Source organism: Nycticebus coucang, chromosome 11, assembly GCF_027406575.1.
Source record: "Nycticebus coucang isolate mNycCou1 chromosome 11, mNycCou1.pri, whole genome shotgun sequence".
NCBI lineage: Eukaryota > Metazoa > Chordata > Mammalia > Primates > Lorisidae > Nycticebus > Nycticebus coucang.
Window position 1 is genome coordinate 17,623,034 of NC_069790.1, and position 16,145 is coordinate 17,639,178.

General features: G+C 39.6%; 1 protein-coding gene across 3 annotated transcripts in view; it reads left to right on the forward strand.

The window, feature by feature from the left end:
• The window catches only part of AMPH (amphiphysin), a 299,359-nt gene that overhangs the window by 131,785 nt on the left and 151,429 nt on the right, over window positions 1-16,145 (forward strand). For all 3 annotated transcript variants that reach the window (XM_053608793.1, XM_053608795.1, XM_053608796.1), the window contains exon 2: window positions 3,857-3,937. In XM_053608793.1, the coding sequence (XP_053464768.1) occupies window positions 3,857-3,937 (81 nt within the window). The remainder of the gene's footprint in view (window positions 1-3,856; window positions 3,938-16,145) is intronic.

Below are 16,145 nucleotides of genomic sequence, written 5' to 3' on the forward strand. Positions count from 1 at the left end.
ATAACCAGAATCCACAGAGAACTCAAACGCATCAGCAAGATAAAAACAAGGGATCCCATCGCAGGCTGGGCAAGGGATTTGAAGAGAAACTTCTCTGAAGAAGACAGGCGCGCGGCCTTCAGACATATGAAAAAATGCTCATCATCTTTAATCATCAGAGAAATGCAAATCAAAACTACTTTGAGATATCATCTAACTCCAATGAGACTAGCCTATATCACAAAATCTCAAGACCAGAGATGTTGGCGTGGATGCGGAGAAAAGGGAACACTTCTGCACTGCTGGTGGGAATGCAAATTAATACATTCCTTTTGGAAAGATATATGGAGAACACTCAGAGATCTAAAAATAGATCTGCCATTCAATCCTGTAATTCCTCTGCTGGGCATATACCCAGAAGACCAAAAATCACAACATAGCAAAGATATTTGTACCAGAATGTTTATTGCAGCCCAATTCATAATAGCTAAGTCATGGAAAAAGCCCAGGTGCCCATCGATCCACGAATGGATTAATAAATTGTGGTATATGTATACCATGGAATACTATGCAGCCTTAAAGAAAGATGGAGACTTTACCTCTTTCATGTTTACAAGGATGGAGCTGGAACATATTCTTCTTAGTAAAGTATCCCAAGAATGGAAGAAAAAGTACCCAATGTACACAGCCCTACTATGAAACTAATTTGGGACTCTCACATGAAAGCTATAACCCAGTTACAACTTAACAATAGGGGGAAGTGGGAAGGGGGGGTGGGTAGAGGGAGGGGGATTGGTGGGATCACACCTGTGGTGCATCTTACAAGGGTATTTGCGAAACTTGGTAAATGTAGAATGTAAATGTTTTGGCACAGTAACTGAGATAACGCCGGAAAGGCTATGTTAACCACTGTGATAAAAATGTGTCAAATGGTTTATGAAGCGAGTGTATGATGCCCCATGATCATATCAATGTATATAGTTATGATTTAATAAAAAAAAAAAAAAGAGTACTTTTTTCTTTCTTTTTTTTAGAGACAGAGTCTCACTTTTTTTTTTGGAGACAGAACCTCAAGCTGTCACCCTAGGTAGAGTGCCATGGCATCTCAGCTCACAGCAACCTCCAACTCCTGGGCTCAAGCGATTCTCCTGCCTCCATCGCCCAAGTAGCTGGGACCACAGGCGCCTGCCACAACTCCTGGCTATTTTTTGGTTGCAGCCGTCATTGTTATTTGGTGGGCCTGGGCTGGATTCGAACCTGCCAGCTCAGGTGTATGTGGCTGGCACTTTAGCCGCTTGAGCTACAGGTGCTGAGCCCAGTCTCACTCTATTGCCCTCGGTGGAGTCCCATGGCGTCGCAGCTCACAGCAACCTCCAACTCCTGGGCTTAGGCAATTCTCTTGCCTCAGCCTCCCGAGTAGCTGGGACTACAGGTGGCTGTTAAGACGCCCAGCTATTTTTGTTGTTGTTGCAGTTTGGCCAGGGCTGGGTTCGAACCTGCCACCCTCGGTATATGGGGCCGGCGCCCTACTCACTGAGCCATAGGCACTGCCCAAAGAGTACATTTTTCAAAAGTTAAAAAGAAAAAGATTTTCATATAAACATAAAATAAACATGTCAAAGATTTTATTCAACTCATTAATTATTGAAGCATCTTGTAAGATGTTAAACTGGTTCAAGGTGTATTTGAGGAGCTAGGTATTTTTAGGCTATTTAATAAAGGAATTTTAGAATAGGATTGCTGGGCTAAACACTAAACAGGTTAACTTCTAAAGGGCCCTAAATTCTCACTTTTGGGGTTATCCTTTTCGTTAGATAATTGGAGAGAAACTATTTGCAACTTTACCAGAAAGAAATCCTTATGTTAATATCTGTCTGTATAGAATTGTAAAATAGCCCAGTCAAGAGGAAGCAAATCAAAATTGCAAACTACGTATTGCCCTGAAGAACAACCTGTGATCTCTTTCGCCTTATTTCAAGTTTTAGGTCATTTTTCTCACTCTGTTCTTGCATTAAAAGTCCTTATTGGTCAAAGGATACATATTTATAGTTAGGAAGAATGAGTTTAAGAGATCTATTACACAGCATGGGGACAATATTAATGATGACATTCTGTATTCTTGAAAGATGTTGAGACAGTGGATATTAAGTAATGTTCTTGCCATAAAATAGGTTATTATGTGAGTTTGTGCCTTTGTTAATTAGCTAGATTTAACCATTTATAATGTATTTATACTTCAAAACATGCAGCACATATACAATTTTATATGTCAATTTTTTAAATATTGTGAAAAGAAGGGTCTTATTAAATGTTTCAATTTGACCATGTTTTTAGCTTTGATTTTGAGAAACAAATTTGCATTATCTGATACAAAATCTACTCATAAAAAGTGATTTGTATGACTATATATTTTAATGCCCAAATGTTCATGTTTCACAAAAAGATTTTTGGTAACGTCGTTGGGTGTGTGTATTCCTAGAAGGCAGTGTTTAAGGAGTATTCACATTCTTGAATAAGTTGGTGTTTTGGGTACAAGATACGAGAATATTGAGTAATGAACCTAACCACGGCTCTCAGGAATCTTCTGCTCTGTCCCAAAGTGACTTTCTGCTGCGTTTCTAAGAACTGCCTGTCCTGATCCCTAGTACTATGCTCTAGGTCTAACCAAACCCAACGATAGGCATTCCTCAGGTTATGATCAAGATGGGTTCTGTAGCTTTGTTCTTAAGTTGAATTGTATGAAGTTGGAGCAGGCACCTTTACCTATTAGCGGTAATAGCCTCCATTGGTAAGTACAGGTTACATCAGCCAAATGTTTAAAACTTGGGGACTTACTGTAATAGCCTCCTCTGTTTATAAGTGCAAGTTTTATGTAAGTTGAATGTTTGTAACTTGGGGATTCCTGTATTCACCGCTAGTCCCAAAAGACAAACGGATTTTTCTAAGGATCTTTGTTTAGGCCTCCTTCCTTGACTGGAAGGCACTGCCACATGCTTGTCTATTGGAATTTCTTTTATTATTATTAGATCATAACTGTGTACATTACTGCATTTATGGGGTACAATGTGCTGATTTTATATACAATTTGGAATGTTTACATCAAACTAGTTAACATAGCCTTCACCTCACTTATTTAATTGTTGTGTTTAGACATTTATACTCTATTATTAATATATTTGACATGTACCCTCGCAATATGCACAGTAGGTGAGGTCCCACCAATTACCCTCCCTCCTCTATTGTAATTTCTAACAGCACAATTTAAATAACCTCCACAGAGCACTCCCAGAGGACTTTAGCTCTAAGTCTTAGAGTCTAAGGGATATTGCTAATAACACTTTGCAACCCCCTCAGATCTCTTAATAGCCCATTGTCTTTGATTTGTTATTTATGAATCTGCCTTGTCTATTCCACTAGATACATGCTTTTTACAATTACACGTTGGGGTCTTTTTTTATTCATCTTTGCAGTTTGGATGACCTGTGTTCAACCTGGGGCCTTGTGTATCCCATGGCCTCTTTGAGTGTTTGTTGAATTGCAGGGAGTATAGGAAGATGGTGGGGAGAACTTGCCTGGCTTCGGTAATTCTATCCCTATGAAGTATATTAATACGTTAGTCAAATGGCTTTGGTTCAAGGTGGAAGACACAATTGAGTACTGATTACTTATCAAGACTTGTACCAGATGTCTGTTCAACTCCAAAGCCACCAGGTTGAGAATGCTTCCAGAATGGAACAAAGCAGTAATGCTGAAGGTGGAGTTTCCTCAAACTCCTGAAGAGCAAAGCAACAGCCTTGCTGTGCTCTTTAACTGAAAAGGCACATTTTCCTTTGAAAACATTATTAAATCAAGCCATTTTGTTTTATTCACAAATTAGGTCCTCCAGAAGCTGGGAAAAGCTGATGAGACAAAAGATGAACAGTTTGAAGAATACGTCCAGAACTTCAAACGGCAAGAAGTGAGTCCATTCATCTAGTTTCTGGAGTGGGATGTGATTCCACTGTGTTTGTGTTTTGGTATATAAATAAAATGGTGATAAGACTGAAGAAAGAGCAGATAGGGTTGGCATTAGCTTGAGGTTAGCACTTGCTAATTCTATAGAACTTCTGGTGGAAGATGAGGGATAGAAGCACTGCAGGAAGAGCCCTTGGTTTTAGACTCTCAGGAGAGAAAGACTTGGTTGTGCTGGACCTTCAATACAAATGACTGACCAGTCTATTGGAAAGATGATGTTTCTGATGACTTCTCTTCCACTAAATGTTAGAGAAGCAGGAAGGGGCAAAATGACCTCAATTGTTACATGCTTCAAGATCATGCATTCTTAACAGGGTTAACTCTCCCTTAAGGGTATGAAAATTGGGTTTTGCTCAGTGAAAAAATGCTTACTCTTTTAATGTATAAATAAACCATAGATAAATACACTTTTGATAAATAGATACACAGTGTATCTATGCTATTTTATGGTGGGCTGTAATTAGAAAAAATATCTAAAAACACTCCTTAGGGGAGGTGATAATGAGAAAAGGTTGGGAAACATAATTTGTGATGCTTTTCTCCTTTAGGGGACTGCTATGTCTTTAATACACACATGGATAAAGAAACTACAGGAGAACCTCCATGGTTGACCACCTCCCTACATTGACCATCCCCTTAAGTGGCCCTAATTTTCACGGATGGGGCACATACCACATGTAGCCAATATATACTAGGCCTACTTCTTTATGTTGACCATCTGCGTATGTTCACCAGTTTGTTAGAGTCCCTTGGGTGGTCAACTTACAGAGGTTCTGCTGTATTTTTAGTATTATCTGTTTTGATCTCTAAGGCTTGGATAGTTGGCTAGAATACATCTTTTTTTTTTATCTTTATTATTTTATTAGGAATAATTCTAAGTAGATTGTGAAGAAAATGCGTTCATTGAATTTGATGAGTTTTCCAAAAACTCTTAATGATGGTATGTTCACCAAAACAAACAATGAAACATCAGCTCCTGTGCCAAAACGTATCTTCTTAGAGAGTGTGCCTGGGAATCAGGGAGGGGAAGGTTGGAGCAGGGTTCCCTGAGGCTAGATGGCTCAAATCTAGAGATCGTACAGGTGGGGTGGGAGGAAGGCAGGCCTGAAAGATGCTGGAAAATGGGGTTTCAACTTGGGGACCATATAAGGATATGGGTTTATTTTCTTGCTGTCACTGGAGCTACCAGTGTCCACGTAGGAAATTGTAGCCTCGGGGCTGACAACCGATCATGGACAATGATCACAGGTTTTATTCCCCTCCCTTTGCTCCTTTATGCAGGTTTCTTTCTTCTGTATGTGTGTTAGGGTTCCTGCTGTAGACATGCTATCCGTATTTCTCTTCCTCACCAAGAGCCAGTATGAGATCCAGGAGGTTTAGAGCCAGATAGACCAGTCTCCACCAAAACACATTCTTGGATGTCTCCAATTTTATCCCATGCTGTGGGTTAATATGTGCTGTAGGTACTCCCTTTACTGAGAATGATAGTGGTAATCTTCCATCTGAAAATGAGAAAAGACACAGGAGTTGTAGAACAAAATAGGAGCAGAAAAGTCAGTCATGTCCATGTTACTGAATATTGTAGAGAGCTTTGGATAAATGAAGGTAGAGAATTATCTTCTAGGCCCACAGAATAAGTCGGCCCCCAGTCTCTTACAGAGGAGACCTTCTGATGCTGTTCTGTTTTTATCAACTTCTGTGCTCAGTTGGTGAGTTTTCATACATCTTCTACACATGGGTAACTCTTCTACAGATCATCATCTTAAGTGGCAGGAGCCTCCCACGGTTGTCCATCAGGTCACTGTCACTCTTCAAGGCAATCCCAAATTTCTGCTTTACGGGATTAGGCTTAGAATGAAGAAGTTACTCATGGATATAGGTTTCCATACTTGATAATTTACAGTCTACCTTTGAAACCTTGTCTTTCTGTCTGGCATGTCGTTATGTAGGTAATCGGTTCTTTGGTTTTTTTTCTCTATCACTTTTATGGCATTTTGATGTCATTAGCACCCCACGAGGCTGAGGCTTAGTAATTCAGTCATGCCTAGGAAGCACTTTCCATTTTCTGAAAATAGTGGATTATTATTTTTATTATTCTTAACTAGGTAAGGATTTTTTTTTTTTTTTGTCTAAGGTCCTGGAAAAAAGTGCAATTGGTTAAATATTTAATTACATCAGTTAAATGATATGTGACACTAGGAGTGAGCAGCATGGGGCAACATTATGGTGTTCTGTTTTTATCACTATATACATTTTTTTTCAAATGTTATGGGGCAAATAGTATATGTACTATATTATCACTCTTAAAGGTCAAGACCTTAGTTCTCTCAAGAATGTTAGCAGGTTTCCAAATCTGGATAAAACTTCAATATTTGGGGCAAACAAGAAATTTGATTTTATCAGATGAAGCAAATAGTCCAGAAATATAGGAAATGTTATTTCCCAGGGAGTCCCATGACCATCTTTGGTTCACGTTGAAAATATCTTTGTATCAGAAACAGCCTGCATTTCTCAGTCTTTCCTTTGATGCTTTTTGTTTTATTCAGAAAGGATAAGTTTACAGTCATTATAGTGGAGTGAGCAAGGAGAATGCCTTACTCTGTTTAATAGAGGGAGAGAAGGAGAAAAGGAAGAAGAGTGTAAAGAAGAGAAGAGAGATAGTTATTTATTTTCTAATGGATATAGGTTTCCATATTGAGAATTTACACTCTATCCTTTATTTTTTTTAATTACTAAATCATAGCCATGTACATTAATGCGATCATGGGGCACCATACACTGGTTTTATAGACCGTTTGACACATTTTCATCACACTGGTTAACATAGCCTTCCTGGCATTTTCTTAGTTATTGTGTTAAGACATTTATTGCTAAGTTTCACGTGTACCCTTGTAAGATGCACTGCAGGTGTAATCCCACAGATCACCCTCCCTCCACCCATCCTCCCACCTCCCTCCCCTCCGTCTCCCCCTTCCCCCATTCTTAGGTTATAACTGGGTTATAGCTTTCATATGAAAGCCATAAATTAGTTTCATAGTCAGGGTGAGTACCTTGGAGACATTTTCTTCCATTCTTGAGATACTTTACTATGAAGAATATGTTCCAGCTCTATCCATGTAAACATAAAAGAGGTAAAGTCTCCATCTTTCTTTAAGGCTGCATAATATTCCATGGTGTACATATACCACAATTTATTAATCCATTAGTGGATCGATGGGCACTTGGGCTTTTACCATAACTTAGCAATTATGAATTGGGCTGCAATAAACATTCTGGTACAAATATCTCTGTTATAATGTGATCTTCTGGGTATATACCTAGTAGAGAAATTATAGGATTGAATGGCAGATCTATTTTCAGATCTCTAAGTGTTCTCCAAACATCTTTCCAAAAGGAATGTATTAATTTGCATTCCCACCAGCAGTGTAGAAGTGTTCCCTTTTCTCCACATCTACGCCAACATCTCTGGTCTTGGGATTTTGTGATATAGGCTGATCTTACTGGAGTTAGATGATATCTCAAAGTAGTTTTGACTTGCATTTCTCTGATGATTAAAGATGATGAGCATTTTTTCATATGTCTGTAGGCCGTGCGCCTGTCTTCTTCAGAGAAGTTTCTCTTCAAGTCCCTTGCCCAGCCTGCGATCGGATCACTTGTTCTTTTCTTGCTTATACGTTTGATTTCTCTGTGGATTCTGGTTAGTAATCCTTTGTCAGAGACATAACCTGCAAATACCTTCTCCCATTCTGAGGGCTGTTTGCTTGCTTTACTTACTGTGTTCTTGGCTTTGCAGAAGCTTTTTAGTTTGATCAGGTCCCAGTAGTGCATTTTTGAAGCTGCTTCAATTGCCCGGAGGGTCCTCCTCATAAAATACTCGCCCAGACTGATTTCTTCAAGGGTTTTCCCTGCACTCTCTTCTAGTATTTTCATAGTTTCATGTCTTAAGTTTAAATCTTTAATCCAGTGAGAGTCTATCTTAGTTAATGGTGAAAGGTGTGGGTCCAGTTTCAGTCTTCTACAGGTTGCCAGCCAGTTTACCCAGCATCATTTGTTAAATAGGGAATCTTTTCCCCACTGAATGTTTTTAATTGGCTTGTCAAAGATCAAATAATGGTAAGTAGCTGGATTCATCTCTTGGTTCTCTATTCTGTTCCAGACATTTACTTCTCTGTTTTTGCGCCAGTACCATGCTGTTTTGATCACTATCGATTTATAGTATAGTCTAAGGTCTGGTAGCATGATTCCTCCTGCTTTGTTTTTATTTCTGAGTAATGTCTTGGCTATTCGAGGTTTTTTCTGATTCCATATAAAACGAAGTATTATTTTTTTAAGATCTTTAAAGTATGACAGTGGAGCTTTAATAGGGATTGCATTAAAATTGTATATTGCTTTGGGTAGTATGGACATTTTAACAATGTTGATTCTTCCCAGCCATGAGCATGGTATGTTTTTCCATTTGTTAACATTTTCAGCTATTTCTTATCTTAGAGTTTCATAGTTATCTTTATAGAGATCTTTTGTGTCTTTTGTTAGATAAACTCCCAAATATTTCATCTTCTTTGGCACTACTGTGAACGGAATAGAGTCCTTAACTGTTTTTTTCACCCTAACTATTGTTGGTATATATAAAGGCTACCGATTTATGAATGTTGATTTTGTAACCTGAGACACTGCTGTATTCCTTGATCACTTCTAAGAGTGTTGTAGTAGAATTCCTGGTGTTTTCCAGATATACAATCATATCATCTGTGAAGAGCGAAAGTTTCATCTCTTCTGACCCTATATGGATACCCTTGATTGTCTTTTCTTCCCTAATTGTGGTGACTAAAACTTCCATTACAATGATAAAGAGCAGTGGAGACAATGGGCAGCCTTGTCTGTTCCTGATCTGAGTGGAAATGATTTCAATTTAACTCCATTCAATACGATATTGGCTGTGGGTTTGCTGTAGATGGCCTCTATTAGTTTAAGAAATGTCCCTTCTATACCAATTTTCTTAAGTGTTCTGATCATGAAGTGATGCTGGATATTATCAAAAGCTTTTTCTGCATCAATTGAGAGAATCATATGGTCTTTGGTTTTTAATTTCTTTGTGTGTTGAATTATACTTATAAATTTATGGATATTGAACCAGACTTCAGACCCTGGGATAAAACCGACTTGGTTATGATGTATAATTTGTTTGATGTGTTGCTGGAATCTATTTGTTAGGATGTTGTTGAATATTTTTACATCTATATTCATAAGTGATATTGGTCTATAATTTTATTTTCTTTTGGGGTCTTTTCCTGGTTTGGAGATCAGGGTGATGTTTGCTTCATAGAACGTTTGGGTAGTCTTCCTTCTTTTTCTACCTTTTGGAACAGGTTCAGTAATATAGGTACTAGTTCCTCTTTAAAGGTTTGGTAGAATTCTGACGTGAAGCCTTCTGGTCCCGGGCTTTTCTTTTGAGGCAGATTTTGTATGGTTGATGCTATTTCAGAACTTGATATTGGCCTGTTCAAAATTTCCACTTGATTCTGGCTATGTCTTGGAAGGTGACATGCTTACAAGTATTGGTCAATTTCCTTTAGACATTTATATTTCTGAGAATAAAAATTCTTGTAATATTCATTAAAAGTTATTTGAATTTCTGAGGAGTCTGTTGTTATTTTGTCTTTGTCGTTTCTGACTGATGAGATTAGAGATTTTACTCTTTTTTTTTCCGGTTAGGTTAGCCAAAGGTTTATCTATTTTATTGACCTTTTCAAAAAAAAAAAACCCAACTTTTTGATTTATTGATCTGTTGTATAATTCTTTTGTTTTCAATTTCATTTAATTCTTCGCTAATTTTGGTTATTTCTTTTATTGTCCTGGGTTTGGGGTTGGAATGTTCTTCCTTTTCCAGTTGGTTCAGATGTCCCATTAAGTTGTTAACTTAGTCTCTTTTCGTTCTCTTGAGGAAGGCTTGCAGTGCTATAAATTTAACTCTTTGAACTACCTTTGCAGTATCCCAGAGGTTCTGATAATTTATGTCTTCACTGTCGTTTTGTTCCCCAAATTTGGCAATTTCCTTCTTAATCTCATCTCTGTCCCAGCTATCATTCAGCATAAGGTTATTTAACTTCCATGTTTTTGTATGAGTATGCAGATTCCTGTTGTTACTAAGTTCAACTTTTATTCCATGGTGGTCCTAGAGGATGCAAGGAATAATTTCTATTCCTTTAAATTTACTGAGGTTAGACTTATGACCTAAGATGTGATCGATTTTGGAGTATGTTCCATCGGCCAATGAGAAGTACGTGTAGTCAGTTTTGTTGGGAGGAAATGTTATGTAGATGTCTGCTAAATCCAAATGTTGGATGTTTAGGTTTAAATCTAAAATTTATTTGCTTAGCTTCTTATTGGAGGATCTATCCAACACTGCCAAAGTAGTGTAGAAATCTCCAACTATTATGGAACTGGAGGAAATCAAGTTGCTCATGTCTGTTAGAGTCTCTCTTATAAATTAAGGTGCATTCACATCTTTATGCACGTTACGTGCATAAATATTAATAATTGAAATCTCATTATATTGAATATTATCCTTAACAAATATGAAGTGACCATTCTTATCCTTCCTTACTTTTGTTGGTTTAAAGCCTATTGTGTCTGCAAATAGAATTGGAACAAGTGCTTTTTTCTGATTACCATTTGCCTGAAATATGGACGACCATCCTTTCACCCTGAGTCTATATTTATCTTTTAAGGCAAAATGTGACTGTTGTATGCAGCAAATATCTGGCCTGAGTTTTTATATCCAGTCAGGTAACCTGTGCCTCTTTAGAGGACAGTTTAAGCTGTTCACATTAATGGAGAATATTGATAAGTCTGGTAAAATTTTGGGTATCAAGTTTTTCGAAAGTCCAGTGGACATTTTTAATCTTTTCGCCACTGTGGAAGTTGGAGTTTGATCAAAGTTTCTGAGTGCATTTACTTTTGTGGTAGAGGATTGGGCTGGTTATTATCGAGGATAGATCTGACAATATCCTGAAGAGCTCGTTTGGTTATGGCAAATTTCTTCAACATATGAATGTCATTAAAGTATTTAATTTATCCATAATAAATGAAATTCAGTTTAGCTTGATACAGGATCCAGGGTTGATAGTTGTTTTGCTTTAGGAGATTCAGCAGAGAGATCTGCAGTCATTCTAATATTCTTCCCCTTGTAGATAATGGATTTCTTACGTCTGGCTGCTTTCAGAATTTTCTCCTTCACGTTAACTTTAGTGAAGTTAATTATGCTATGCCTGGGGGATGTCTTATTCGGATTGAGTTGTGCTGGGGTTCTGAAACTGTCTGCTATCTGAATTTCAGAATCTCTTGGCATGTCTGGAAAATTCTCTTTCATAATTTCGTGGAGAAAGGTCTCTGTGCCTTGCAAGGCCACTTCATCACTTTCAGGGATTCCAATGAGGCCAATATTAGCCTTCTTTGAATTATCCCAGAGCTCTCTGAGAGAATGATCTGTTTTTGCTCTTCATTTCTCTTCCTCTTTGAGTGTTTGGGAGCGTTCAAAGTCTTTGTCTTCAATGTCAGAAATCCTTTCTTCTGCTTGCTCTACTCTGTTATTGAGGCCTTCTACTGTGTTTTTCAGATCTTTGAGGGCTGCAAATTCTTGCTTCAGTGTGTCAAAATCTTTGGTGGTTTTGTCTTTGAATTCTTAAATTCTTGAGACAACTTTTGAATTTCTCCTCGAATTTCTAATTCTGACTTTTGAATTGCTGCTCAAATTTCTAATTCCAAATTTTCCTCCATTCTATTAATTTTGTTTGCAATCCAAATTCTGAGTTTGATTTCTCATATCTCGGCCAACTGTTTATGAATGGGATCTTCAGTTACATCTGCCATATCTTTCCTTGGTGGGGTTGATCTATTCTGGTTCTTCATGTTACCAGAGTTTTTCCGCTGGTTCCGCCCCATGATTATTTTACACTACTTGATTTTTCCCCTGGAGCTTTGTTGAGGACCAGTGCAGTGCTATAGCTTGAGAAATTGGGGCCCTGTTTAGTGTGGTGGAGCTAAGTGGTTCTGTCTTGTTTTCAGCTGGTCTCTGTTCGACTGTAGTGAAACAGTTACTCTGGGTTGAAGGCTCAGCTGTGGAGAAATACCAGCAATTAATTTACCCCTCCCCCCACAGGCAACAGTTGGAAATGGAAAATCAAACCTTCCTACAACCACACACCCAGGGAACCATCTGAATAGTCCTCAGGCGATTGGCTCAGTTCGAAAAGTCCAAATCAATTGTCTCAGTCAGCACCTGTGTCAGGTGGGAGAGTTTAAAAGGTCTCTGGCAACTGGATCACAGGGGTCTGGTGACTACTCCTATATGGCTTGCTCTGGTGCTCCGTGGAGTCAGGAGGACCCACCCAGCAAATAGATCAGTCTGGGAAGGTTGATGCCTCCTTCCCCACCTTGCACCTCTGTCACACCCAGTCACTGATAGCCCTGTAGGGCTGTGACCCATTTCCCTGTAGTGAACAGATACTCTAGGGCTTTGCACCTGGCAGAATCACAAGGAAATCTATTTCTTCTCAGGCAGGCCACTGCACTGTGCCTCTGTCTAGCAGGGGGAGGTGAGGCCTGAGAACCTCGGGCACTTGATGGAGGCTGGGGGTGTTCACTCAGTTCCAGCCCCAACCTTGATTGATGTACTGACAGAACAGAACAGAAGAACTTTGCGGGAATTTGTTTCTGTCCCTGCTAAATTCCCCTGCAGAAGAAAAGCTGTTTTGAGTTCCCAGAACCTGCACCTCAGGTCCTGTCTTTGCTCCTTCATGTTTGTATTCAGTTAGCTGTCAGTTCTAGCCACCTGTCTTCCTTAGTCTATAGGCTGACAATCCCCTGAGGGCCGGGTGCGTCTTAGGCTCAGTAAAGCAGTTGGCTCTGCACATGCATTTCTAGTCCCGGCGCTCCACCCACGCCGGTACCTCCTCAGGCAAACCCTTTACTCACGGTGCCTGTGTTTCCATCCCAGATCCATCCCCCCCAGTAGATGCCGGGCCGCCTCTGGTTGCCCAGGGAGACAGGGGGTGTGGCTTTGGAATATCTGGGAGTGAGCCCTATTGTTGCCAAAAGACAGCTGCTGCTCTGCGCCTTGGGGCCCCGCCACTTGGCGTGCTTCCCTCTCAGCTGACCGTCCTCTCCTCATTCCCGTGCGGCAGAGTCAGCACTGAGCAGCTGCAGTTTAGGCCCCTGTCCACACCCCTCGAGAAATCACCCAAGAATCTGGAGTCCTGGGGACAGGCCTCCAGACCTCAGAGTGAGAGTGGAGGGGAGTGCTTGGGAGCTCAGAGTTGCAGGTGGAGAATATGTACAGTTTTATATAGTTTTATGCCTGGCAGGAGAACGCCATGGCAACCTAGTAGGGGAGGTAGGTCCAGTTTTTAGAGGGTCTCTCCTGTGGAGTGTAGTGGGAGGACCTTTGAACTCTGCTCGTTTATTTGTGGGGCACTCTGAGCCGTTCTCACGGGGGAGGGGACTCCCATCTGCTTGGTGATGGATTTTGTACCTTTTGTTTGTATCCTTGGGGTCGCAGATTGCCTCAGTGGGGTTGATGTGCGTTCTTCAATCTTCTCTCTTGGTGCAGCTCTAATCCACCAGGTTACTTGCTAAATTTCTGTCCTTTAATTCTCCTTCTGGACGGCAGCCTCTGGAAAGCTGGCTTCAGTCAGCCATCTTGTCTCCGCCCCTCTCTACCCTTTAAAATATATGCAAATTAAAAGTTAACACACGTAACTGAAGGCTGAATGTATTAATGCTCTACAGAGTCTCCCAATATGTGTCGGCAGTCAATTCACATATGTTGCCTACACTAAAAGAAAAAGTGTGATTTTTGTGTATAAACATTAACTTAAGAAGAGGGATCTACCAAGATTGTAGTTACCTCTGCAATTGTTCTTAGCATTAACATAATAGTTAATTACTCTAAAGGCAGAAGGCATTATCTAAAGGCTACATATTCTAAAGTTATTATCTGACCCAGAGCATGTAGATTTCATATTTTTTTCTATGAATAGATATTTTTCAAATATCCCAAGATCCTGCTGACAATATAAAATGAACCATATTTGAATTTGTGCATTGTAGTGTAGTCACTGGACCATGTTCAAGTAGTGCATAATCAGAAAGTTGACCATTCTAGAGTGTTCTAGAAAGTATTAATTTGGGGGTTTGTGTTTAGATCCCCTTTCATAAAAATAGCAAGAGTCTTTATGGTTATTGTTATATCCCTGCTTGTTCATGTTGGAGACAAAGGTGGCAGAAGTCTGTTTTACCTGTGGCTTGGAGATTAGGTTCACCCCTAATTTCCTTTTTGATACCAGCCTTCCTAAAAGGCAGTTTATGTGAGAGGGAGAGTGTAGATGAAAGGTCTGCATATACTCTTCTTGGTTGCCCACTGAACAGGGTCCATTGCTATAGTTTTTGTGGTCCAGAGCTCATAAACTACTTAATTAGGATAAGGAGGGGGGAAAAAGTCAGGGTAGAGCAACGGGGAATAGCATGAACCTTCTAAGCTTTCATATGAAGGCTATAACCAAAGTATAACACAAGAATATGGGGAAAGTGCCAAGGGAGGGGAAGGGAGGGAGGAATTCAGGGTGGAGAGAGGGTAATGGGTGGGTCCACACCTATGGTGCATCTTAGAATGGGTACAGGCAAAACCTACTAAATGCCCAATACAAATGTCTACATAGAATAACTAAGAAAATGCCTTGAAGGCTACATTGAACAGTTTGATGAGAATATTTCAGATTGTATATGAAACCAGCACATTGTACACCTTGATTGCACAAATGTACACAGCTATGATTTAAGAATAAAAAAAAAAAAAAAAGAACTGGGAATTTTTCATGATGAATGTTAAGTAGAGGAAGGAGTATAGCCCAGCAGGAGAATCAACATTTCCTCCTCAGAGGGCTTTTTTCTCCTCTCTCTCTTTTTGAGACAGAGTCTCACTCTGTTGCCCCAGACTAGAGTGCCATGGTGTCATCACTCACAGCAACCTCCAACTCCTTGGCTCAAGCAATCCTTTCTTCAGCCTCTGTAGTATTTGGAATCACAGGCATGCACCATAATGCTTGGTTAATTTTTTTACTTTTTTTAGTAGAGATGAGGGTCTATGGGGAGCTTGCTCTTGCTCAGGCTGGTCTCTAACTCCTGAGTGCAAGCAGTCCACCAGCCTCAGCCTCTAAGAGTGCTAGGATTACAGGCGTGAGCCACCATGAGAACTGCTCACAAGTAGGAAAACTGGTTTGCACATTAGCTACTTTTCATCCACCTGCTGACTTACCACTTAGAGAATAGTGAATAGAGAAAAAGTCTCACAGTGGAAGGAAAGTCCTTGGTTTCTCTCCTTTAATTCTGATGATCAACTCACCCCCTCAGATGCCAGGACTTTGGCAAGTGTGTTAATTACAAAATACTTTGGGGAGTAAAAACCCAGACAACCAGCTGTGTTTGGGCACATCCTAGTGAGTACAGATGTGAGCACCCTAGTCCATGTCGAGTTCAAGAATAATCATTCAAGTAAAGGAAGTGGCAATCTCAATTCTTCTTGTATCTCTATAGCTTTCTGTTCCCTTTTTGAAGGACCATGATGGTGTTGTTAAGCAGTTTCCTTCCATGGGCACAACTGAGTAATGGCCTAACTTTGCTCAAACACAAACCAGCAAAAAAGAAATCTTGGGAACTCGAAATCCTCTCCAGTTGTGAGAATTCAGACTCTCATGAGTCAGATATTCCAGTTGGCTGTTTGAAAGTTGGGACATGCCCTCCCCTTACCCTGAACCAGCCCCTCCTGGTCTTGGGGATCCTGTTTTCTGCTTTTACCTTTTTATCGCCACAGAATCTAGTGCTGTTGCAGGTAAAACTTGACAAATACTCGCTAAACCTGAAGCCGACTGGGCAAAGATTATAATTCTGTGTGCACTCCTAAAGTGTTTATTTATGGGATTGAAACAGTTTGACAGTTTTAGAACCTAGTGTGTATATACATATATATATATGTGTATATATATATGTGTATATATATATATATATGATTAAGAAATGTCAGAATATAAGTTTTTTTTAAATTTCAGATTAACATGAAGGTATAAATGCTTAGGTTACATGATTTGTCAAGTGGTAGT